The sequence below is a fragment of the Embiotoca jacksoni genome, unplaced genomic scaffold, assembly GCF_022577435.1.
Source record: "Embiotoca jacksoni isolate LCO1_2020_lvr unplaced genomic scaffold, fEmbJac1.0.p SCAF_14, whole genome shotgun sequence".
Lineage (NCBI taxonomy): Eukaryota > Metazoa > Chordata > Actinopteri > Embiotocidae > Embiotoca > Embiotoca jacksoni.
In genome coordinates this window covers 5,209,675-5,237,025 of record NW_027185274.1, presented here as the reverse complement: position 1 = coordinate 5,237,025, position 27,351 = coordinate 5,209,675, and the positions used below count along the sequence as shown (strand labels likewise).

Genomic DNA, 27,351 nt, shown 5'->3' with positions numbered 1-27,351 from the left:
GTGTGAAGAGCTGTGAACAGCTGTTGGAGTGGAGTGTACCTGACACACTCAGCTGGAGACCACCACACACACACACACACACACACACACACACACACACACAAGTCTCTGACTGGTCTCACAGCTGCTGTTGATGTTGCCGCTATAGCGGCTGATAGGAAGGGTGTGTTCACCATTGCGCTCCCTCTCCTGTGTCTCAGTAGGTGTCATTGTTGCTGCCTTTCAACTTCCTCCTCTGTTCATGCAAACACTTAAACGCAAATATTTATTTTGTACACCTACAGTATCTTACGCATGTGTAACCACCATCTCTGCGTCTCCTTCACCCGCCCATTATTCCTCACATTTCTGCCGCCATTGCGTCTCCTCAACTCTTGCTTCATCCCTGTCACTTTTTTTTTTCCTTTCCTCGCTATTTCCTCCCCTCGCTCTGCTTCTGCACTTGGCCTTGAGCTGCAGTGTAATGAGCAAGTGGCTGGAGTTGAGTGTATTCTAGCTCTGAGGAGAGATAACAAGCCCATATGTTATTTACCAGTGGCCAGTGGCAGACGACCTGCGCCAACTCTCAAAGACCCTCTCAGGGAAAAATATTTCCCATCAAATCTGTCGGTGCCATCAAAGTGGGAGGGGGAGGCACATACTTGACAACACTCAGCGACTGCCGCTGTGAGATGTCTATGCATTAGAAAGCAGCATACTGTAATGAAGAGCCATAAATATTTTCCCTTCATGATTGATGAGTCATTTTCTTCTCATTAGTGAGAGGCCTCTTTCGATTACAGCACGTGTGCTTCAACAACAACAAAAAAAGACTAAGCCATATCAGAGATTTTAAGTCTTTTTTCAGAAATGTATCTTAGGTTAGGTTAGGTTAGGTAATTACTTTATTAATCCCCGAGGGAAATTTTTTAAATTCATCTTCAATGAAGTCACACTTTTGCTTTTTTACACACAGTCAGACGAGAACTTTTTCAACAAGGCTTCACCAGCCTGCATCAGTTTTGATTAATTTAACTTGTCTCTGCCTCGGCATCTTTTGAAAAGCAGTCCTTAATCAGAAAGACATCCAGGAAGACATATGCTCCATCATGAGTGTTTAGCATTCTCCTGCCACACAGAAGACTTGGTATGTAAAGCACTGCATCAGCACTGGCAAACATATGGCCTAACTAAATAACATGCTAGACATCTGGTGGGGCAGTGGGCACTCGGAGATGTAGCAGCCAAGAACATGGACTAAAAAACATGATGTGCACCAAATCCAAATACGGTCACTTCTGACTCCAAAACATCAAGATGTGACAGCCAAAATGCCAGACTCGAGACACAAATTACAGCTAAGGCTGATGGATTCTCCTCTCACTAACTCTCTTGTCATTTCGGACCATGTCACCCCAACCTGCCCAGCAGCTACCACTGCCCCCCTGCGAGCCCCCCAGTCACCTGATTCCCCAAATTCACCTGCTGACCGGTTTCCCATTCTCTATTTGGACCCAGTTTCCCTTAAGTCAAACTCACACTGCAAGATGAGCAGGGATTTGGCCACAATTTTGGCATTTTGTATTAAAAAATACTGTGATTTTCCTGCCTAGTCAAACTTTAAAACAAAATGCCAAGATTGTGGCCAAATTCCTGCTCATACCAGTCACAGATATTCTTTAGTTTGTAATAGTATTATTTGTTATTATTATTTTATTACAGTCTGAGTGTGGCATTAGTTTTTGCCAGATTGCCTTATGTGCCATATCTTTCCATCCACTCCTTGCCTGATTTTTCTGCCTTTTCCCCATTGACTTGTCTTTGAAGATTCAAGTAAAAGTAAATTATTATCTTTTACATTGAAGTTGTGCTTATGATTCATGCTTGCTTTTTCTGAGCTGTGACAGACCAGCAAACCAACACCACCATCCCTTGAGCCACACCGCTAGCATGGCTAGAAAGATAATGTATGGTTCCTGCTCACACTGAAGACGGCTTGTGCTTTTTCTGACAGCAGAAAAAAAGTAGAAGAAAGGTAGGGAAGTTGTTTGCATCCACATGGGCCTGGGCAGTGCTGATCCTGATACATCTGAGCCAACAGGAGACCTCTGAAATCAGATATCTCTCAGTACGTGTCTGAAGTGCCAGCTGGTGCCGCTAACACACACCAAGTGTGCACAAGAGCAACTATTTCCCATACTTCTTTTTCTTGCTTTAATGGGCTTAGATAGATGTAATAGGTGGAAGTCATGAATGGACCACAGCAGTAATGTCCTGTTCAAATTTCTAAAGAATATGTGTGTACTCTTTTCAATATTGCTCTCATGTCTCTTAGGAGAACCAATACATGTCTATGCCTCTGCTTTTATCCAGCCCATAAAAGTGGGATCAAGGCCCAAGCAGTAGGATTAACCTGAACCGCAGCAGGGCTGAGTGGAAGAAAGTCCCCCCCCCTTACCGGTAGTGCAACACATAAGGGCGTCATTCTTAAAAGGCACACACAAGCCAATATACTTGCCAATACAGGGCCAGTGCAACATATTGCAACACACCAGACACACACAACCTCTACACACACCTAACCTCATCTTTTCCTCTCAGCAGAAACCAACTGAGGTCAGGTTTAACTGTACCACTCAATCTCTCTTCTAGAGGCATTCACAAGCGTGAGGAGCACCAAGCCAAAGGGCTGTCCATCTATTTGACAAGCACGGGTCACACAGAGGATGGAAAACGATGGAGGAAAAGGATACTAGCGGGTTCGAAACAAGTAATGGGGATACGTGCCGGGAGCGTAGGCCATAGATAAGAAATAGTGGGTCCTTTTATTAGATAGGACCGCGGACATGCTGGCCAGAACCGATGGCCACCGGCTCGCCTGGTTGGTCTGTGAAATATGGCAGCTGGTTCACCTGCAGCCCCGGTCAGTACCCCCGCTGTCATGTGTGTCCATGGGATGCTTCCATTTAAATGCATGAGAGCACCTCTCGCAGCCAGCATAAAGAAGATTAAAGGAGACCGCAGTTTTATTTTATTTTATTTTTTAGAGATTCAGTCTCAGCAACATAAGCCTCAGCAGCCCAGGGAGAAAAAGGGAATTGTAAATTGTTGCTTTCATTAAAACTTCAAGGAGTCAGTTTCATTATGAAGCTTCAAAGGCAACAGAAAATGTGTGCGGCTGTTTCTCCCACTCTTTCTCTCCCCGCCTCCTTCCTGTGCTTCATCCAGGAATAATGGAATAACGGCCAATGTGACCATGACTTGTAATCTCGTCCCCGGAGGGATGCTGTATATGGATGTGTCTCTCGTCGCCGGCCTACTGTCATGCTCACGGCAGGCATAATTAGGCATGGCAGAGATTGCTGCTGGCCTTCAACAAGACATCTGCAGGGTTTTTCAAGTGCTCGAACACTCAACTTCAATTCCCTTTTACTGTTAGGAATGTTTACAGGCTAAAAAAAGGTCAAAGTGTTTTTAGAGATTCCTAATTCAAATGTGTAGGAGAGCATTTAAAGCTGCACCTAACAACTTGAGGCTAAAGCCAATGTGGAAGTACTTTTAAGTGCAGTGGCATTAATGGCCGATTTCCATCAAAACTCAATATATCTTTAAAGATACTAAGCCAATAATGCTTTTAATGTCATTATTGGTCTCAAATGCCAAATTTTGGCCGTCTGATAAGTAAACTGGAGGTCATTTTGGAAACAATTTATCCATTAATAGGATTTGTAGGCTTCTACAATGTTTTGATGTCTCTGTGTGGTTGTTGATTGACTGCTGACAGTTCATTTGTCTGTTGTTCTCCCTGGCTCCTGAACTCACCTGGTTTCTGAGTCTGTTCAAAGAATATGCACGGATTTTTCTGCATAAAAAGTAGTAGTTGTAAGTCTACAGTTTTTGTGATTAAGGAGTTAGACAAACAAGACCATTGACGGATGCTGTCACATGACATTTCAGCACGTTTAAGTTTGTGCCTCATTACAATACCTGCCTTCTTAGCACAATGTAGCTAAAAGAGCTCACACTAAACCATTAGCCCACACTTTTTTATTCAGAAGGTCTTCTCTACAAATGAAAACGCTCGTAGTTACTAAAAGCTGAAATTCTGTGCTTCAAACTGATTCCAATCCAAACCAGTGGGTGTCATCACACCTCACTATGTCCATATTAATATACAAACTGTGGTGATGAAGAATTTATGGAGATTTATCGACAGAAAGTTCAAGTATTTTGTTTGGATTTTTATGGGCTTCAACATTAGTGTTTTGGTTCACTCTCAGTATTCTTAAAGCATCATTTTAGGCCCCAGGTAACTGTTTTCAGTGATAAAAAACTCTAAAAGAGTACAGTACTGGGCTGACCAAGTCAATAGCCTGTGTAAATAATGAAGCATTTAGCAGCTAAGAGCCATATCTTTGCCTCAGGAGTTGGTAGCAACCAAAGTAAAGGCAGTTGGAATACTGGTCTTAATCGGGTAGCCAGAAATTAAACTCCAAATAAATATTAAATTGTAATCAATATTGTATTTAGAGTTGTTATTATAAGAGGCCAAAACTGTTGCTGTAGCCTTAACAATCAAATACACAAAATCAATGGGTGTCGTCATCTGAGAGACAAAGACACCTTAAAAAGGCTGCTATATGCCAGAATCTTCACTGGGTTCATGGCTTCAGGTGCTGCACTCGATGTGCTCCTTGGTGGTTGGTGAAGCTTTGACGTGCAGGAGCTTTGTCTTCAATGAGACGGCTGTGCAGCTTGGCGAGGAATAACTTTTGTTTGCTCTATTTCTTTTGGTGAGCGGAAGCCTCATTGATCTTTCCTAACATGCTATTTTTCAGACTGGTATAAGGAAGAGTCATCCTGCTGAAAGAATGTAGTCTGAACTCCATGGCTGGCGGCAGTACAAGCAATAATGTGTACGTTGGTGTGTGATCGCGGTGCTGTAGCAGCAGAGCCAGACAGACTGCCGATATGTAGAATTAATGAAAGCCATACAGCACCTAATCCACTCTTCCCCACTCTCTTTGAATTGCTCGACTCCCCTCTGTCCGTCTATCTCCCTTCCTGTCCACATAACCCCATGGTTGGTGTTAGAGGGGGTAACAAAACACCTCGGCAACAGCACAGATAAGGGGTGGTCCGAGATGCGCGAGTGAGAGGGGTCTTCAGGGGCAGAAGAAAAAAAGAGGAAGGAGGAGTGGAAAGAGGTGGAGAGGACGATAGTGGGTAGATGGCTTCACAGGCACTACTGAAAGGTTCTGATTGTCCCATGATAATTGTGAAAAAGGTCAGTCCTCCTCTTTGCCCAGACTGTAGAGCAGGAGATATGCACAGACACAGAGACACACATAAGTGTCCACACGCACACTTGTACCCTCCTGCTAGGGTGCTCTTTAGCGCGCCACGTCTGCCTTTTGAGAGTTCGGCGGATTAGGTCTTTAAATACCACTGCATTGTGATACAAAGATGGAAGAAATGAAAGGAGGGAAGTATGGAAGAGTGTGGAGGAAGAGGAGGCATTTGATGACTCCTATCTTTTAGTCAGAAATTCAGCTATGCCTAGTGAGGATAAAGGTTATTTTCTGTGGCTGAGTTAGAGTCAATGATAAGGTTAAGGCTCATATGGTTACAAACAAGCATAAGAGCTCTCGCCAGATACAAAATAAAAGTTAAAACCACTAACGTGCTGGAGGGGAATGCGGCAACATTTTTTGTCTTCGACTTCCTTTTCAGGCAGGGTAAATATAACTACACAAACGACATGCTGTTGTTGCGTTACGCCTGTCAAGTCTCTGTACACCGGAGCAAGTGTCTGCAGTATATTAACATGTGCCACTTCTTAATGGACACAACATTGAAATGGGGTCACAGCAGCCAGAGAAACAGCTGCTTATGGGACGATTCAATTTGTCTGCTACTTTATAGTCATTCTGTTTCTGTGACATTTATGAATGGATAATGCCATCTGTCTTGGAGGGAAAGCTGCTCGCAAGGACGCTTGCAGTGATAACTTGTAGATTTAAGAGCTAATCCAGATTGCCTGGCCAGACTAGTTCTTGTCATAAACCCAACAAAAGTAAGACTTATGATGCTGCATTGAAAAATAAGCAAGAAGGCAATATACAGTCCAGGGAATACTACTTGTTGTTTTATCTGTGCTGTTTTATCTGTGCTGCACTATAGTCTCAAATAAAAGCAAGGTTAGAAAAAAACAAAAGTTTGAAACATTGGTTTTTATTAGGTTGAGATCTCATGAATTGTTAACTTAATGACTTGAATCATTTCATACAACAAAACTGCTGACTTTCACTCAAGAACTACAATATCCAGTCAATGCTGATTTCAATCAGCTGATTAAGCAAAGTCATCAAAGAGGTGAAAAAGAAGTACAGAAAAAAAGTAATGAAAAGTTAAAAAGAAAGCCACCTCCTGCATTTGGATACCAACACGGGATCAATAATATTGACAAGCTTCAGTAAATATGGGAAAGAACAAAGACACGCAAGCGTGCACTTGGACACATATGCATTCATTGTGTAATCACTGACAGCAGCACAATGGATGTCAAAATCCGTCCGCTTGTTATGGCTCATTTAGTTTGTACGAATCAACAGAATGACTTTCGATTTAGTCGTAGAAACTGATTACAACAGCGATGTGAGTCACCGCACAGGGAAAGTGCATTCACTCACCGACTGTGGTTACTATTATTTCACTAACCGATGAATCAGCCACGTCAAATAAACATCAAATGTTGGCGACACTGGTGGAAATCAGAGTCCAACAAGCTGTAGCATTTCTGATTGGGGTCAATATTCGGCTGGCAGATTGTCTGTCACAGTAAGGGCTGAATGGACTAAGAGTTCCACTCCTGCGGGACGAGTATTACAGGACGACCTTATGAGATGAATGAATCACGCCCCATGCCTCTGCATTTCATGAAACACATTTGCATAGCATATTGAGATCTGCTGAGTTTGCTGAAACACTGTTGCTGTGTGTGAGTTTGAATAAAGGACTGTATGAAAATAATTGGGGTGGGGATTTAAGCTATATTTGGGTTCATGTTTCTTGTTAAAGTCAGGCCGTCCCCCAGCATTACTGATATTTTACTGTACCTCCCTGATTTAAAGCATCCCCTCCCAAACTACTCAAAATAATGTAGCTGTGAGACTTAGAGGGCCCACAGCCACTTTAGCAACTTTGTGAGGCTGTTCTTACGACTAACAGTAAAATGCTAAATGTTCACAATGGCACTGTAAGCACTGTATATTGTTTACCATGTTGCACATCTTGGTTAAATCAAATCAAATCAAGTGTATTGTCATTTTACCAAATATCTGTGCAAGGCAGAATGAGAGGGTGTTTCTCTGAGATCTCAGTGCAACAATAATCATAAAGAATAACACTCATTGCATAAAAAACATACTGTATATACCATACAACCGTCCCTGAGCCTGCATCCCTAAGACAGAAGGAGAGCCATTAAAATAGTGCTAGTTAAAATATATCATAATCATCATGAAATGGAATAAAAATAGATTGTACAGGTGCAATATAATGTGCAAATTATGTACAATTTAAGCTGCAGTAAAATACTTTTACGTAAATTTGACTGGAATGCATGGGGGGGGGGTTAATTGTGTTGATTAATACATGATGTTGAGAGTAAGACAAAGCGACTGGTCTGATTGGAAATATTTGAAAATCGCCAAAGTCACAGAACAAAAAAGTCCATAATAGTTGCAGATGACTTGATGTTCCCACTAGTCCCATAAATTAACTTCAAGAAAGTCTTAGCTCACTCAGCAGTGGTTACAATGGAATAAGCTATTAAGGGCCTGATTCACTAAAGGCTTGCGTGTATAAAATCACGTGCAAACTCCACAACAACTGCAACAAAATGTCCAAGCAGATTTACTAACGATGTGCAGTGAGGATTGCGTCTTTCAAATGTGCAATTGAACACACGTTGTCCATTTTGCTTGTTTGCCTGCATGCATATGTAATATTGGGCGTTTCTGCTTGAAGGTGCAAAATACTGGGAGGGAACATGCAAATAGAACAATTTAGCACCCACAACGATATTTACCAAACCTGAAAGCAGAAACAGGAGAAGTGATGGCGTGGGTATTTTATAGTACGACTGAAAGGAACGTGTTAATCAGATGCACACATCTGGAGAGACGGCTGCTCTTATTATTGTGGTGAGAAGGAGACGCAGAGAAACTAAAGAATATGCAGAGAACGTGGTTTTCCACCTGTGTAAACTTTTTTGATGGCAGAGGCAAAGATTATTCAGACATATGGTTTGTCCAGTGATGACATTTCTGAGTTATTGAATGAACTGAATGATGATTGACAGCCAACAACAAGGAGGAGGAGTCACGAAATACCAGCAATTAAAAAAACTTACGACTCAGCATTTTCCTGTCTCTGGGTCGTTCCAGCGTATCGCTGCCTGGATATCCCACCCAGTCCCGTTATTCAGGTGTGCCGTCACAGGTCCTGAATGTGTCCCGCACAATTCACAGGTAGCTTCATCAGGTTCACGAGCACTCGCGAGGTACTGAATGAAAAGTCACCTGCTCATCACAGAAAGATCTGGACCTGCTGATCGCTGTTTGTTAGAGGATCTCATCCACCGTCGCTCCTCTTTTATTTGCCGACATTTTAATGAGCTGTTTATTTTTTCTTTGTCTAATATTTTGCCATCTTCTCATAATTTCATCTATTGATCTTTTTGTTATTCCCACGGTATTGACTTCCTCGCTGATAATCTCCTATATAGCGTTTTGTTCTTGTTATATCAATGTTTATTAATTTCAATGGGATCAGATTTCCTTTTCCTTTTGCGGTCGTTCTGTTAGAACGGCTGGAATCACTTTAACAGATGCATATACCTCATTTAAATAGAGCGATTGGTACCTGATATCAAAGACGCAATTACTTTTAGTAAATCACCCGCAAAACAGGTGCAAACACCTGCAAACTTTTGGAATAAACACGCAATTTAGTACCCTTTATTTGAGATCTTAGTAAATTAGGCTCTAAATGTTTTAATATTTGAAATACTTTTCTTTTAAATTCAGAGAAATGTACTCTTGCCATCTGTCCTTTAGCGTGGAACGGTTTCCTTAATGAGAGCCGAGCAGTTTATACAGGCTTGAAAGCGCAGACTGCTCCCCCTTCACCGGGACTGCTGTCAAACGCAACATCTACAGAGTATACTTTTTCCTGGTTGATCAAATGGTGGAATATTTAGCTTGAACTTTATGCAAACGGAAAAAGTCCAATCAGTGCAGCACAGTTATAATGTAATTGGGTTCAAGTTCAAAGCATCTACTTTTCTATAATACGGCTTCATACGCTGAGCTCAAGTGAAATAGATAGGTGCACTTGATTTAAGAAAACTTTGCAACATTTTCTGAATCTACTATTAAACCACAGTTAAAACATCACAAGGGAAACTGGTGTATATCATGCACATACACACCCACAGTTGAATTCCCACACACGTATACAGGACAACTCTTAACAGCCTTGGCAAAAATCAAAGTCAAACTGCCACGGCATGGCCATCAGTTTAACTTCTGTGTCTGTGTTTCATAAAAATCAAATTGGATTGGGGTGAAAAGCCTGCCATTAGATTGGGATTCTTGTCATGTGCAGTGACCCTGCTGCCTGGCACCACTCGCCTGAGCCCCTGCAATCCACCATTTTTTTTTTTTTTTTTTTTCCATCAGCCACAAATTTACTTTGTCTGATCATTTGTTTTCCAATTACGTCCCTGTCCCTGCTAGCAGAAAATTGTCAGCTTTGGTTATGTGAACCCTGCTCTTGGGTCTGCAACCAGGGGCAATGTTCGATGCTTGGAACATTTTCCTACCCATTAAAAGATGAAGGCAGGGTGAATTATTATCCCGCAGAGTTGATTGGGTTTCGCGGGGGTTGGTTGAGGAGCTGCGTGTGATGATGTAGTGGTACCACACACAAAGAAACATTCTTATCTTCTCCGGGTAAAAGACTTCAGCCAGAGTAGAAAACCGAGTGGATAAAACCAGACCAAAGCGGAAGCTGACGTCAAATAAGTGGTGAGTCGTTCATGAAGCGGAGCGGCAGTTAACTCATGCATCCGCGTCATTCAATCTGTATTCCGGATTCAGTTGCTTGCTCACATCTGTGTTAAATATCTGAACAAAATCCGAACGTAAGTAAAAAGTCACAGTATTTGTTCACAGCAACACATTCACAATAATTGCCAGGAACCTACGCCTTCCACACCGCACCGCAATTTAGATGAAAGATGCAGAACTGAACCTAAAGGAGACAATTACACCCACAGAGCAGGGGAATACAACAGATGAGCGTAACAATGGCAACAAAATTGAATGGGACTTTGAGAGGCGGAGAAAAGAAAAGGGGGACAAAGTAGCAAGGAAAGAAAGCAGCAGAATCAATGTTTGGCTATAACTGTCGCATTAGCTGTGATAAACGAGACCGCCGTCTGAAGCTCTGGAAGTCGACGCGGGACATTCCAATGATCAAGCGCTGAATAATCGGACACAATGGATTCTGGGAAGGAGAAGCAATTTGCTACCAAGGATCCGAGAAGAGCGGCATCCATTCATATATTGACCTTTGAAAACGCTATTAATGGAGGATATCCTCAGTTCATAGCAGGATGAGAAGTTCTCCAGTAGACTATTGTGTGGCGAAATCACACAGTGGTGCATGTCCTCCTCTGGCAGGATGTAGTCTTTACCTGACAGTCAGTAGGTTCGAAATGGAAAGCGCAGTGAAAAACTAAAAACAACTATTGGTGAAATACGCTGAGCTACAACATTAGATAGACACAGTACTCTGTCATCTGTCTTTGGGGTTTTCTGGACAACGTACAGATGACAGTTGAAGCATCCTTCTTTTGAAAGTAAAACACACAATGATACACCCCCCTCACATACTTGCAAAACAAATGAGCAAAGTATAGGCGATCCCATTTTTTGCACAGACGTCTGTTAGGCAGCCCGATTCTGACAGGTTAAGAGCCATTTCTGTCAACTAACTGTGGCGTTGGAAAACAAGACTACACGGACTTGGCAAAGGTATTTTGATGGCTGAGGAACTCGTTCTTTTTTGGGGGGCCTTGATGCACAGCTCAATGTTTTCATTGCTTTCATGGTCCCAAGAGGTTGCTAGCAATTCAGAAACATTTTAGGGGTTTAAAGAATAACTAAAAGGGCCAAGTAGTTGTGACAGTTATACAAAAAGACTGTGGAGCTGCTGTTACAGACAAGTCAGAATATCAGAATAAGGGTTTTAATGAGACCACTATTGCCAAGGGTGCTTGTGGGATGTGTTTCTCTTCATTAGATAGGGTATAGTTAGATAGAGGGAAGTCCAGAGACAGATAACAAATAGTAATGGGATAAATGTAAAGGGTACATTAAGCCAGGTAGCTGCAGCACACAAATAGGGTATCATACACTGTAAATCCCTCATGTCTAATTTTGGAAAAAAGGCTTTTGATTTTTCTTGAAAGGAATAGTTCAATGTTTTACTTGCCGTCTGAAAAGACTGACAGATGGAAATATCTAAGTGGGGCCAGGAGCATTGCTCTGTTCAAAGGGAGTTAAACTTTTCTCTCAGCACCTCGAAAACTCACAAATTAATATTTTAGATCTCATTTGTTTAATTTAAACCAAACTATGAACTTGGGGTTATGCAAAGCTAAGTTTACAAGCTGCCTGCTCCAATCATGAAACAAATTTGAAAAGAATCCTAGGAAATATGAAATATAATAAACCAGAGGAATAAGAAATAATTTAAATATTGGTGAACTGAAAGATTTTTAAGCCGAGAGTTGTTTTCAGATTTTTCTGGTGTTTTTTTTTTTTTTTTTCAAAATTTTTTTTTTTTTACAGATTTTGTGCATACAAACTTAATGATGCTCCATTTAGAGTCTGGTGAGAGTAAGTAAAGTTCAGATCAGGGAAACATGGTTCAACACGACACCTATTCAATCCACAGCCTGCTGGGCCATATACTGCTAATATTGTTATGAACCCGCACATGCAAATGAGTGCAACAAACATAATGCTGTAACTGTTATTTGCCAGTTATTTGTAACCATTAATTGAATTTTGCATTTTGTGTATTCCTGGTGATTTTCCTATGCGGCCATTTTGCTTTGACATTGAACAGCCCTGAGTTCAGTACTTTATAAAGCAAAATAATTATGTCATATTCTGAGACACAGAAACCCAGTGCAAAGATCTGAGAGCTGGAGTGATGAGTGTCACTTTCCTGTTAACCGGTCTCGACCTGAATAATCTTTCTCACAGATTTGTTAGATAGACGCCGTTACACTGGCTGACTAAACATCAAAGCCTTAATAGACTTACTGAGATAGAAGTCCTTATTTCTTGGTAAGGTGACAGCAGACCAATTTTAGTATTTTCTTAAGGTGGATGTTATAATTCAAGTCTGTGTTTATAGGTGCACCAAAGCAGCACCAGTTATTTCTCCTTCATCCTTTTTTTTTTATTTATTTGAGGAGGTTTTGACAAATGCGATTGTTGGATTTTTCAAAGTGTCACAGCCTCATAGTGATACTGCTGTGTAACTTAGTGCAACGTTACAATTAGTTGTTAGTGCTATCTGTTAGCAGATTTCACATCACTGCATCTGCAGAATCACACACACAAAAAAGAGTGATGGGGACGTGGGGGCCACTGAACATGACTATGAATATTGTCTCAGCCCTCACAGGTACAACACATTGATGATGTTACAGAATTGGTTCTTTTTTTAATCTCGGGAGCTGAAACCTTAATAACCTGAAGACAACTTGTGAAATACAGTGTGAGAAAGAGCAAGAAAACTTTTGTGAAAAAAACAACAACAGCATTTCCACCCAGCAGGCATCGGATCAAATCCTGAAGCACCTTTTCTCCCTCTCACTTTCATGATCATCTCGCTCTCATCTTTCCTGCCGCCTCCATGCAGGAGAAATAACTTTGAAATGGAAAACCGCTGCTGAAGGCTTTTCAAGAGCACTTACGATTCATTTGAACTGGAACAAGAAACCCTGCTGCTGTTGAAGGCATTTGTGACATATGGCTTGTGTATTCTCAAAATACATATCGCACATATTTTCCTCGTAGACACCTCAGACGGACACATTTACACATTCAATAACAGAAAGTTCTGACACTGATGTCTGCAGCTTGTATAGTCTTAGACAATGGTGTCTCTGAGTTTGAGACATTTTAAACATAATTCAAAGTGTGCTGAACAATGATAACAGTAGTTTGTAATCTGTCCTGTATGTGTTTTTTTTTTTTTCACACAAGTTCAATCTTTATATCTTTTTAGCTGGTATGAAAAAGTGCTGTGCTACATATCTGCAGCTTACCTTGTACAATGAGGTAGACCTGTGAAGTCTTGGGTTGCTGCTTGGTTTGTATGGAGCAGGTGTATGAGCCCTCATCATATACATCCACCTAGACACAATACAACAGAGTATTATTCATCAGAGTGAAAGCAAGTTTATGTACTTATCACAATATCACTGATAGACTTTGTTATTTGTTTTAACAGATGTATTGCTTTGTCTTTATATTTCCCTGTACTTAAATAGATATGACCAAAACAATTATTTGTGATTCTTGAACGTGCAATTTAAGTCAGTCTCAGGAATTTCTACAGAGTGATAACAAATGTAAAACCTTATTACTATTATTGTATTTTGTTCTTCTTCCCAATGGTTTAGTTCCTTATCTCTCATCACCCTCAAGCTGAAAACACACAGGCGCTGTTGTATGAAGGTATTTTTGTGTCTTTATTTTTCAAGCAAGTTTTGAGAGCAAATTTCTCACACAGCAATCAAAGATAAGTTTGTAAGTAAAATATATATAAACTGAGATTTTAGCTATTTGTAATGCAAACAAATTTGCTTCAGAATTCAGAATGTTGATATTTCCTGAATGTATCTACAATATATTTTCCTATCTTGCCATATTATATCTGATTTTGATGGTTAAACTGTGTTTATCCTTATTTTTATGCAGAAGATTGTGATCTTAGTTTATTAAAATTGTTTTTCTGTTGCCTCAACCTCAACATGCGACTCTGGATGCAAACCCCAGACAATGATATCAAAGTCCTGCAGTTTGCCTTTGAAACTTTACTCTTCTTTGCTTCTAAACTTTACTTTATGTAAACCTAAGCTAACCATCCATGCTCCTGCTTCATATTTAACATGAACAAGCACTTTTCCCAATATATCACACTAGTTTTAAGTGTTAATTTATGCTTAGACTTTTTTTTTTTTTTTTTTTTTGTAAAAACATTCCTGTCTTCACATCTTGTCATTTCCTTTGTCTGTTCATGCTTGAGAAGGCACAGAAAAAGTAATAAATCAAAAATTAAGAATGCAGTGGAAAAAAAACCTCCCTCTAACTGAACCTGCTGCATAAATAAATGAATAAATGAATAAGATAAATATTTAAGGAACACGGCTCCTGCTCCTAAAAAGAATCAATTTAAGTCAAAGTTTGTGTTTATTACAGACATGTTTCATGATTTCTGAATAACATCTTTGAAATGAAAAAAACATCCCCAACCTCTAAACACTACTGTGATCTCAACTCCGCTCCACATGAATCCGATGTGTAAGGACTGCAGTGCATTTTTTACCTTTTGTATGCGTAGGCTGTACTCCAGCTGTCCTTTGGTGACCAGATCTACTCTGGGGTCCAGGGACCACTTGTCCTGGCCGGCAAAGATGATGTTGGATCGATTGAGCCAGGCCACCTTGGACACTTTGTCATCAACGTAACACCTACGGGGCACAACAAGAGCAAGTGAGGTCATTAAAGGAAATAGAAATAGAAAGATTTGGTTACTCATTAGATGATCCGGTAAATAAAAAAAAGGTGCGAAAAGAAAGGGCATTAAACGTATTTTTTTTTCATTTTGTGATGTACAATTTTGGAAGGAAAAACAAAATGTGGACTTTTGAAGATGGATAACAAACATATAAAATACATTATACAGAGAAGGCAGGCTGTATAAAAGACAGAGGTGCTTTAATGATTTCTACACACATTCATGTCTACAAACAGTGGGTCAAGCTGGGAATACTGCAACACAATGCAGCCGTGCTATGTTTGATGCTGTTCACCAACAGAGGTGGTTAACCTATAATCAAACACCTCAGCACTCCATTTATCCTCAGGTCAAAAAACAAAACTCAAAATTGAGCAGCATCTCTTACTCCCACCCATTCTTCCTCATTGCTTCCCTCCTCCCCCCTCATCCCTCCGTTCCTCTCTCTCTCTCTCTCTCTCTCTCTCTCTCTCTCTCTGAGAAATACATCTCCTTCACCAGTGAGCCTTTTCTTCTGGACGGGAAAGGACACCGGTATCCTCTTGTTTACTCGTTTTGCGTCCTGTCAGAGCATTACGCCAAGTAAACTCAGGCTAAGATATCTCACACGGGAGGGAAGGGAGCAGCGCGTCTTCCGTAATGAATAAATGTAAATGTGAGAAGACGTCGGAATCAATGAGAATGGATATCAGCTGTAATGCAAGCCGACAGTGGATGCGCCTCACATGCAAATTCAGGTGACTTCCTGAGCCTTGGCTGTGTCGGATTGGGTTTGGGCTACAAGAGAGTAGATTAGTGAGGCAGTGAAGTGAGGCTGTTTTTGGCAGGTGACCCCGGATGATGCACAAAAAGTAGAGGTGCAGTCACCCCAGCCTGTTTCCCAGTGGGAGCCGGATGTCAGATTTGCTGAAAGTTTGTACTCGCAGCTTGAATCCCCGCTGATGTTCCTTCCCTTTGTGTGGAACTGTGATAACTCACTGTATTTACCGACTCGCTTTGACATTTATCTTCCACTTCCCTCACTCTGAAGTGTTTATCCAGTTCTGTTTCAAAAATCTTCAGAGCGCTCATCAAAAGAGACAATTTAAAAGCGAGCTAAAATAATTCAGCCACATTTTCCTGTAATCACAAATAACTGCAGTATGTGGACAACTGTTTTCCTCCAAAAGAAACGATCCATAATCCATAGGAAATATCTGTAGCACTAAAATAGAGCCCGAGTCACGTATTCAAATCCATACATCATTTATAGTTTCGTTTATGACTCAGATTTCTTTGGAGTTTTGAGTTTTAATCTTTCCAAACCATCCATGAATGATGCGGCCCCTGCGGTGCATGATTCATGCAAGTTACTTGTTCAAACCATAGTCGAGACCTTTGTGCTTTCAAAAATCACAATTTCCAATTCAATTCAATGCACAACACTGTGCACAAGACATGAACACATTTCACTGAGCAGAACTGTGATTTTTTTTTTTTTTTACAGCATGAGATGTGTCTTTGTAAACACCTCTTAATTGTCATGCCCATATATAAAATAACTGCTGATGCATTTCCCTGTGTGAAACACTTTCCCTTTAGACTGTATTTGCTTTTTGAACCGTATTGCCGTAATATGAACGTTTTAAATATGCAAAAATGATTGCGTGTTGAACAACCCCTACTTTTCTACGTGCTAATGCCCTACATTTGCACACACTGACAAACTGAACAGCTTTCAGGTGTTTGCAGAGAAGCAGTAAACTGCCCTGGCTGACTGAACGGTTGCATCTTGTTTGCTTTCACTGAGCTTGCTTCCTCTCCGCCCTCATTACCTCTTGTCTCCTACCGTGAAGTAACTGCAAGGAGGTGGAAAAACAAAAAACACAGAAGTGGAAGCCGAAACAAGACGTGCGCAGGCATACGTTTTCCCCATAAACATAAATTACACTAAAGACCATGTTGATACTGAAGCTGAATCTTAAAGCTTTAGTACGGGACTTTTACATCTAAATGTTACAGTCAAGCCAAACAAGTTCACACAATGCTAATTAAACCTATCACCGCCAGATAAATCTCTCTGTATTGTAAAGACGTTTTTACATCTGGTGTCTGGTGAGACATTCCTGCACTGGCCGGACGAATGCAAACTGTCTTTGCTCTATTGGCAGAGCATGTGCACCACAGACCAAGCCGGCTAACTTCGGGTTAAGCCCTTTGCTAACTTTAAAGGCGTGGAAATAATTCAGTCACGCGCCTCTTCTACACGTAAATCTTATGGGGCAAAAATCTGTCATTTTGCAGGGATTGAGACAGCGTTTTCTTTATTTATCCACATTTTATCACCAGTAGCAACATAAAGGCTACAGACGTCCACTGGCCGAGTCGAACTTTCCGTTCAGCCGGATCCTGACTTGAAAGAGGATAAAATCATTTCATCATGCAGCTCTTCCAGACTTTCAAAATTTTATCAGACCAGATGAATATATTTCTAACAGTGAAACGAGCCATTTCGCACGGTTATGACACCTTTTATTTCGTTTATCCATCTTTTTTCCATCATTCTACAGCTGTGACAGTAGCAAAGGAGCAGGCCAGGACGGAGCTTATGACATAAGCAGATGTCAACAGGTTTTTGTAATAACCCTCACTGGCAGAAGGGGAAGGCAAAAGTTATTAACGGCAGGTTTATTCATATTAAACAGCTGTTCACTGCACAAGATTTAAGATTTACGTACCACAGTATGTTCAACAAAACAATATATCCTGTACATGTAATAATGTAGTGGTACAAAGCAGGCAGTTTGTAATGTACAAATGTAATGTAGCTTTCTGCTCCAGCAGTTACCGGTGCTGATGTCAGACACATATCCCTCAATTCATCACGGTCCTCATAGTCCACTCCCGAGATTTATCACGTGATTAATATGTATATGTTAAATATTTGAAACTCCTCAAGTAGATTTGAGATAAGAAATAGGTAATTGAAAGAAGTGGCCGTTGTACTAGAATTTGGCACTGAAAAAAAAAAAAAAAAACTAAAATCTAAATCTAAATCTAGATCTAAAAATTACAGCAATGAAGTCAACAGAAACAGCAGTACAGATGACATATGATGATGATGTATTACAGTGCTACTGTGCATAGTACAGTTCTACATTGTGCAGAAGGACATTTGCCGGTTCTAAACACCAACATGTTTATCAAACCAGAATGTAAAGGACAGATGGAGCTGCAACAAAATTGGACACTTTCCTCTAAGGCAATCTGAAAAACATCAACTGCTACTTATAGTGGCTGTGTTAATTAGCACTGCTCACCACGAAGCTGCCATACAATAGTCATAATGAGGAGGGCAAAGTTAGGTGCTTATAACAATGTGATCTTCACAGTGGCCATTCAGATCAGTTCATCAAGATCACAGTGGAGACTCATTTAGTCAGTTAAGCTAATGCACACGGTCCAGTTTTCCAGGTCACAAGCTTACTATTATTGAGTAAAAAGCTGATTCTTAAAAATCATATCAATAAAATATATTAAGTATTACGTGGCTAGGTCAACAGATGCTTTTTATCCATGTTGATAAATCACATTCCAGACTATCTATCCATTATACCAGCTTTAGTCTGTAGAGGGTCGTGGGGGTGGTGGAACCTATCCCAGTTAATATTTGGTGAAAGGCAGGGTACAACCTGGACAGATCACTACTACATCACAGGGATAACACAGAAAGACAGACAACTCCACATTGACAGTTACGCTCATTTAGAGTCACCAAACACAATCACCAATATCTTTATTTTGCTGAGGCTTTTTTCAAAAATTGTGATGTGATTTTAAAAAGTTTAAGTGTTTTTGTGGTAAATTTGTGTGAATTAGCAGTAATTGCAAGCTGAGGAGAATTTTTTTGATAAAGAGTCATATAATCTGATCTTTATTTATTTATTTTTTTTACTTAGAGAATAACATGCTTGAAGTTAAGAAAAAAAAAATCACGAGAGACGTAGTTTTACAGAACAGTCAGTCTGTGAGTGCAATATAGAAAACAAATTACATCTGCTATAAAAATAAGTGCCTTAAATTCCTTTTAAATAATATTAAATCAACACAAACTGATGAACAAAAACAACATGCAATCTCTTATGACTAGAATTATGTATAAAACAAATTTGGCGTATCCTTCATTCCCTTTGATAAGATTTCCCACAAACCCACCCATCCTTTAGTGTTTTTTCCGGTTGTTCCAGCTTGTCCGGTCAACCAGCATGTGGCCTGTTTTGATGATGAGACGAACGGATGAAGCGTTGACTGACTGTAAATGAGGGGTTGTTTAGTTAATATGATGAGCCTACCTTAGGCTGTAATACCTAACCCAGACATAACCCAGTGTTTCAGTCGAGTACTTTCTTTGGGGAAAAAAAAATCGCGAGAATTGCGCAAAATTTTGAGCTCCCGCCAATGTCATAGACATTAACATTAATTATTGTGATCACAAAAATTGCAATTTCCTGGAGTGCCTAACCAATTTGTTTGGACAGTGGGAGGATGCCAGAGCACCCAGTGAAAACCCACACAGGCCGAGTGAGAACACGCCAAGACGACCACTTAGTTTGAACCAGGAACTCTCTTGCTGTGACTCACAGTATTTGTATCTTTATTTACGTATTTGACAGGGAGAGTGAGTGAACATTGATGTAAGTATGCAAAGCGTCACCCAAGGGTTGTATACATGCGACGATGTAGGCTCCCTGCCACCATCTTGCCATCCTAGACAGTGCGAACTGCTCCATCATCATGCACCACCGTGCTGCCCAGCTTCCAGACATCCCCAGACCAAGTAAAAAAAAACATCTTGTTTACTGATATAAAAAAAAAATGCAAATAATCCTATTGACTTAGACTTACTACTATATTAGTGTACGATAAGTTAGTAGTGTGCTGATGATGTAGACGATTCTGATGATCTTTCACCAGAGAAGCAGCAGCTGCTATACAAAGTCAGCTGTTTGAGGCTAGTTAACAACAGAAATGTGGTTACCAAGGTGTGTTTGGGGCCACGATACTTATCACTATAGCTTATTAACATATTCCCGGGACAGCTTTCAAACATGACATAAAGAAGGAGGACATGTTATATGTTCTCCTTCTTTATCAGGCAGAGGGATGCACACCCAATTACACCCTCTGTCTAAGTGAGATACCTCACAGCGAGCTCGAGTATCCCTCATAGTGCGAGTGTGGCTCCGCCAAAGCGAGCTCTTGGATAAATATCGGTGACTGGGACTATTAATCATCCGAATGTTCCTAATTGTATTCCCTCTGTGTAGTTAGCGGTCGCCATATGTTACTCCATCTGGGTCAAAGAAGTACAGTAGATGAAGAAATACACGCCATATGGTGCAGTACATGCCACCACACTCACACTTCAAATCAGACCAACACGCCGCTGCTCCGAACATTCTCCTCCTACCCCACCTAATCTCCTTCCCCTCCTCATCTCTCTGCAGCACAGCTCCTCCACCTCTCGTCCTCTCGCTAGCCTCGTTTTCTCACACAGTCTGCCTCTCTCATCCTTCTCACTCCTTTCTGTGGCTTTCTTCTCGACTCGACATCAACACTCTGGAGCAGAAGTGGGCAACCATTGAACAGAAATCAAAGAAACTATTCATTGATCTGCGCTACATGGTCGGGCTTCTCTGTTACCTCTTACCCTTTGCTTTGCCCGTCTTCCTTGGACTAGCCCGCGCCTCCAGGGAATCCCGGCAACCCTTGATGCAAGGCTGTAGAGCATGCTCGGTAGTAACTACGTTCTGTTCTTACTAATGAGCGACTGCCCGGAAAGTGAGAACTTCCTATCAATTGTCAGAGGAGCAGTTGTCGGCCTGGAACTCTCGCCTCTTTTTTTTTTTTTTAGCAGAGTAGCTGTCAAGGTGTCTTTGCAAGGGTTGGGTTTCTCGGGTTCTGCTGTGGTTCTGCTGTGGCCCTGCTGGACCAGAATAATAATTTTAAAAAAAACAAGAGCCCAGCTTTCTTCGTTTGGTCTGATCTCAGACCCAACAAGTTGCTCGCCGGGAACTCGATTTGATTGGAGTAGCGAGAGCCACGGTTGAACGACCTGTAATAAAAATCCATATCATTAATTGGCTGCAGCCCTCACATTGATGCAGTAGCTTAGCTGTGTTATTTAGCCAGTGTGACTTTATTTATTTGAATATTTGGCAAAAAAAAAAAAAAATCAGCCCTATTTTTAACATAACAGCATCTTCGTGCAGAATCCTCTCCATGCCCATAAATCCTCTGCAGAATACATGACCTTAAAAAAAACATGTAAATGCTAGCAAATATTTGCTGATGTCAGTAAACAAAAAGCCTTGTTAAATGCTCCTTTTTTTTTAACAACTGGATTTTACAAAGCGGCACTGTTGTTTATCAGCATCTTCAGACACCAGGCCTGGGTTTATGCCGGGGTCTGCATGTGATGGATGCCTCAGTTGCTATCCTGGGCGGTTTTACCCAGAGCTATGTTGATGGATGCTCTGCTGTGCTATATTATACTCTTTTTCTGCCCCGCTGTGCTGTGCCAATATGGACTGGCCAACAGGCTATGGTTGACAGGGGACTGTGTGGTCTGACAGATTCCTGGGCCAGAGCTGCTGAGCTGGGCTCGTGTTGACAGGAGGGCTGGGCTGGATGGATCCCTGCTCCAGGGCTAGCCGTGGGGGAGGACCAAAGAGCAGGCTGGAGCCGGGGAGTGAAACTGTAATGAGAGGAACGATGTGCCAAGACTGACAGAACAGCCACACCACCCGCTATCCCCATCAATACCCACTTCTCCTCATCTCACCTCGCCTTTCCTCTCTTTTTTCTTTGCCTCTCTGACACTTCTCACCCCCTAACAAAACACCTTTCCCCCCCCATATTTCCTCTTTGTAGTGCTTCTGTCTTGTTCTGCCCTCCTCTCTGTTCAACCTTGTGCTTCCAACTCCCTCCCTCCCTCTCACCTTTTCCCACTTTTATCCTCATATTGACTGGGCAGCCATTGCCACCAAGGTGTATCTGTGTGCATACATGTACTATTACAGATTTCTGTGCGCTTTGCACCTTTTCTACGATTTGGATAGAATCACAAGTCTTTTCTTTGGAAGAGTGAAACAACTTTCAGCAATCAATAAAGATTAAAAGTGAGACTGGCATAGCGACATTTTAATTGAAATCTGCCACCTTCTAGCCTGGTAGGCAAGAGGTGGCCACTACATTCTGAGACTTTGTAGTCGACGTAGATGTGGCAGGGGGCATAACAGACAGAGGGAGGGAGATGGATAGATTTCCAATCAGGTCAGCATACGGACAGCTAAAGAAAGGACGGACGTGCCACAAAAGAAACAAAGAACAGAGAAAGCTGTCGTATTGAAGCAAAGCTAAAGCTGCATATCAAATCAGAGTCAGGTCATTCCTTTCCCTTTCCTCAAAGCAGTTTCTTGCCCCAGATATTTGCTGCGAAGCAGGTTAAATGTATTTCCGGTGAGGTCTAAGTTTATCCCCGAGGAGCAGGCTTAGCAGAACAAAGCAGTTATTGAAATACCTGCTGCAATGGTGTCTTGCGATAGATTCACCTTTAATTTTTTTATGTGACAAAAAAAGGAAACTTAAGCTCACACTTGAACATTAATGAAGTGATTAAGCAATTAAGAGTTGCTGTTACATGATGTGGAATCAAAGGCACATGTTAATATGAATTGTACCTGTGCATGGATGTCTGTTAATTGACACCCAGCAGATAAAACCTCAGTTATTCCTTTGCAAACAGGTTTGCACCAGAGTTCAACAGGTTACATTCATTATTGTGATTTCAAAAGATGGGTGCAAAGGGTTTGAAGCTCATTTGTGAATGTTTTTTTGAGGTTTAATGAAGCATTAAAAAAAAAAGGGCATGATGACAACATGTTGAGGGTGACAAACTGTCTGCTTTGATTATTAGTGATTTCAAACAAAGCTGTTACCAACAGAAAGAGCCACAGCTTGAAAAATCAAAGAGATCCATCTGTTAAAGCGGTCTCTGTCTATCTGTGCAGATACAAAGATGAAGAACACGGACAACAACCAAGCTGTTTTTCAACTGTTTACCTTCTCAGTCAAAGTCATCACTTTAGATAGTGCCCTCATCATTCCTTCCCTAAAGCCAGTCCCTCTATGGAATCCACTATAGTGATGTAATAGCATGTGAATAGACTTAAAGTAGATGTTATTGCTCTTGCTTATTTTCCTCTCTGCTTTAAAGCCTCCTGACAGCCACAAATCCTTGTATAATTCTTCTGTCATTAAGCCCCTCCATCTTGGTTGGCATGCATCGGTGCTTAGAGCAAGCCATTAATCAGAGCAGGAATGATTGTTTTGAGACTTGGCCAACCGAAGCAGGGGGGGGAAATTATTAATCAAAAATGGTCACAAACAAGTCAAGAATTTGAAGGTCTGCTTGATTCAAATTTGCTTGGTACAGGTGAGATTTCACCTTTCAGGCTTCGCAAGTGCGATGGCAGTTAAATTTCTGTGTTGTTTTTTTCCCCCCAAAGTTAATAGATGTTGTGCTGTTGTGGGTCTGCTGTGGGAGTGCAAGCTTTCATATCTCCACAGTAACCGTCGTGGGACAGCAGAAGAGACCAAAAGCGAAAAAAAAAAAAAAGCATCTACAGTAACTGCTGATCAGAGTTCATACTGTACATGTCGGCAGAGCAGGAGCCCTGACACTTCTCCCTGTCAGTCGCGCTTCACTTGGACCGATTCCTCCTCATTTTGAAGTCCATACGACACCCCTGCCTCAGTTTCCTCCATCCCTTCCTCCGGGTTGTGTTTTTAAGCAGGGTTGGAGTGTGAGGGAGAAGCGGGTGGATGTAACGAGCCCGTGACAGATGGTGTCTCATTGAGACGTATGCAGGAGGATCTATGGTGAGGGCAGGATGCGGCGATTAAATCTCAGGAGATGTACTGTGCTTCCTCCCTCTGTCATATCGTTCCCTTGTGTCGCTCTCATTCTCCTCCCTGATCTTTCTGCTGATTTGTACCTTCTCCCTTTGTCTTCCATATTCATTCTTTCTCCGTAATTTCTCCCTGTTGCCCCTCCATCTTCTCCATTACCTCTATCCATCCCAGTCATTGCTCATTCTCTGTTTCCTCTTATTACTCCCACCTATAGCTGGTTTCACCATAAAGCAGAACTGCCACACAGTGTATATAAAGGATGGACAAAATGCCAGCAAAACAACACATTTCAGATTTTCCTGTTTATTTTTGCGAGGTTGATGAACATGCATAAGTATAGGGCAAAGCCATATTATTAATGTAAGCCACTTGCCTCTTACAGCTGCAAATTATACTCATTACTTCACAATTACTGGCCACGGACTCCCGACCCTTCCCACCCATCGCTGTCTTTTCGCTGCTCTTCCTCTCTTATTATTACAGGATGTCACGTAAAGGCCTCTCCTCCGAGTGTGACACCGTGGAACTGTACTACCTCATTTCTCTGCTCTCAACATTTGCCCCTTATGTGATCCATCACCGTGTTCTGCTTTGGTGCATTACGGGCAGAAAGAGGTGAATCAGTTGATAATGCAGTGCCACTGAAGGAGAGCAAGATGCAGGAGGAGAAAAAAGAGAAAAAAAAAAGATGCTCTCTTATAAGTGCTAAAATACTCCAGACCTGGCGGCCTCTATTTAGGCTGCGAAAAGAAATGCAGCATCATAAATTCTGTCTGAAATGAAATAGGCTTATTTGAATTTGTTGGCCCGGCACTCTATTTATGTTTCTTGGAAGAGCTTCAGATAATGTACAAAGTGGAACTACCAAGACCTGCACTACATCTCAACATGATTCCACGCACAGCTAGGAGAGGTTTCGCAAAGCATACCAACACAAGCCAACCGCTTTGCTACCTTTTCTTACTCAAAGTCTGTTTCATCTCTCATAGGTAACACTTTGAACTGAAAATGTGTCTTAAATAATTATGTACGATTCAGAGCTTGGGGCGCAGGTCGTTTCATCATCATTTCCTCAGTGAGAATTGGCTTTTATACACTCTCGCCTCACTAATCGGCAGCTCTCCCTTGTGGGCTCATTTTCCAAAGTACAGCCTTATTAAGTGGCTTGTGAAGGATGCCATTTGACGGTGCATCTATAACGTACAGCATTTGCGGGGTGGACTATTAAGGTTAGGCTGCAGTGGTACTGAAATCAGAATATCAAATACATGACTGACAGGTGTCGTGAAGTATGAGAAGGTCAGAGAGGTCTTCTGTGATTTGCTGCCAGGGATGGAATAGCTCACTTACATGTCGATACAGCAGGAGGGAGCCGGAAGTTTGACAGCTAGGCTTCATATTTATGTGAAATCTTACAGGCTTCTGGGGAAGCTGCATATATCCTTTAAGTACATGCTGTTGAGTCTGACTAAAGCACTTCTGTCATTCAATATAGGCGACTTGAAAAAGCAATTGCTCTGCCAGTCACAGGCCGGAAATTAATACTGACAGTGAGTCTGTTGATGAATAAATATTTGACTTTTGATTGCGCTGAATTGCTGTAAGCCATGTGTCTGGGATCACAAGTTGAAGAAACATCTTACTTTTGATTAGTTTTATGGTTTTTTTTTTTTAATTATTACTTTTTTTTTTAAATTTAAACCCCCTGAAAAGTTGGTAAAAGAAAAGTAAACATGCAAAAATCAAAGTCCACTTTAAGGCATTCCTTATGAAGAGTATTGAGTTTTTCAATTGAGTCCCACCCATTTCAAACAAGTGAGAGGAGCACACAGAAAAAAAAGAAAAGGAATTACAGAAACTTTTAATGTGAGACGCCAAAAAAAAAAAAAGAAAAAGAAATCTGTATGATCAAGTAAAACACTGAAACAAGATACAAAAAAAAAAGAAGTCTGGGATTTTTGTGGTATTATTTTGAAAATCTATTATAGGTACATTGGGTACATTATTCCCAAAATATTAAAAAAAAAAGAATCAAAGAGACATTACGTTTTGATGCTTTCATAAACATGGTGAACACAAGCTGTAGGGAGCAATTTATGGGGCTATATATATGCAATTGTTGTCCTATTCTGAGAAGAGATTTGTTGGCACACGTAATCCCTAAAGACTCAGGATTCACAGTAAAAAGCTCGGCTGCATATCTGTATTGCTCATTCCATTGCGTCATTTTCACAAAACTGCCTGTGTGCATGAATAGAGGATTGACTTCCTGTTGTTCGATTACAACATCAATCGACAGTGTAGCCATGGCAACACTAGACTATGTCATAATCTGAACATGTGCTACAATATTATTCTGTCCTTTCCATGGGGTATGATCGTAATTACACCCCATAATCTTTATCAAAACCATCTCACGTTGTGCTACATGAACACAGCATGCATCCATTGCTTTGTTACAAAGGTTGTTCATAACACTTAGCTTCAAGGATAAGTCATCGCTTCAAGTGGCCCCCTAAGTCTGCGCGAGGCTAGCTAATGTTAACAGCCACTGCATACCACACAGGGCTTAAGTGTGAACGCTTTCAACTCTGTCTGTTCAAAGCTATTTCCTTAAAATGATCTTCAATTACTGCCTTTATGCTGAGTTAGCATCTGTCTTACTGATCAAAGACCAAGGAAACCACCAGCCTATTATACGTCGAAACGTAGATCTCGATCTCAGTATCCACAGTGCCCTAACACAGTTCTTGATAACAAAGAGACTGCTGCAGTGCGTGTCAGGCTTTTAGACTGCAATCTCATTCAAATCACAATGCATGATCATAATGAAGTGAAAATCTATTGATTCATTTCATTCATTTATTAGGATATTCATGCGGCAAGACCCAGCCCCAGTAGTGCTATTATATTCTGCTGTGAAACTCATCGCCACAAAATAATGAAACTTTAAGATCAGAATTTTGACTCCGCGAGGGACTCATGAATGAATGCAAATACATGATTATCCTACCTTTGACCTAAATTACAGTTTAATCGCATGGAGGAGGCCTAAGAGGTAAACAAATAAGAGAAGGTTGTCTTTTTAGCGCCTTGTCACTTAACTTCACCTTAGCTCAGAGAGAGAGCTGATATAAAACATGACTTTAAGAATGAGACCACACTGTACAAATACTCTGTGACAAAATGTAGAATTAAGAAAATAAAAAAATGTTGTACTGTTATGTCATTAAATTATTATTACTCATGTAACATAAGGAGTATTTAGTATTCGACTGTAGTTGTGTGAGGGGAATCCAGTTTTTCACTGAATCTAATGATTATTCTTATATAAGAATAATCTGCCAATTATTTTCTTGATTAACCAGCTGATTGTTGGGTTTGTGAAAATTCAGAAAATAGTGAGAAATCCCTGTTCTAATTATTAACGATCAAAGTATCATCTTCACAATGCAGATAAAGGAGTCCAACATCTCAAAAATATATACAAAGGCGAAGAAAAAAAAACAAATATTCACATGCAAA

The 27,351-nt window shown here is 40.9% G+C and overlaps 1 protein-coding gene across 3 annotated transcripts in view; it reads right to left on the bottom strand.

Annotated features, from left to right (window-relative positions):
• The window catches only part of lsamp (limbic system associated membrane protein), a 433,437-nt gene that overhangs the window by 48,058 nt on the left and 358,028 nt on the right, over positions 1-27,351 (bottom strand). For all 3 annotated transcript variants that reach the window (XM_069147561.1, XM_069147560.1, XM_069147562.1), the window contains 2 exons: positions 14,680-14,824; positions 13,397-13,484 (listed from right to left, as the gene is read on the bottom strand). In XM_069147561.1, coding sequence (XP_069003662.1) covers positions 13,397-13,484; positions 14,680-14,824 — 233 coding nt within the window. The remainder of the gene's footprint in view (positions 1-13,396; positions 13,485-14,679; positions 14,825-27,351) is intronic.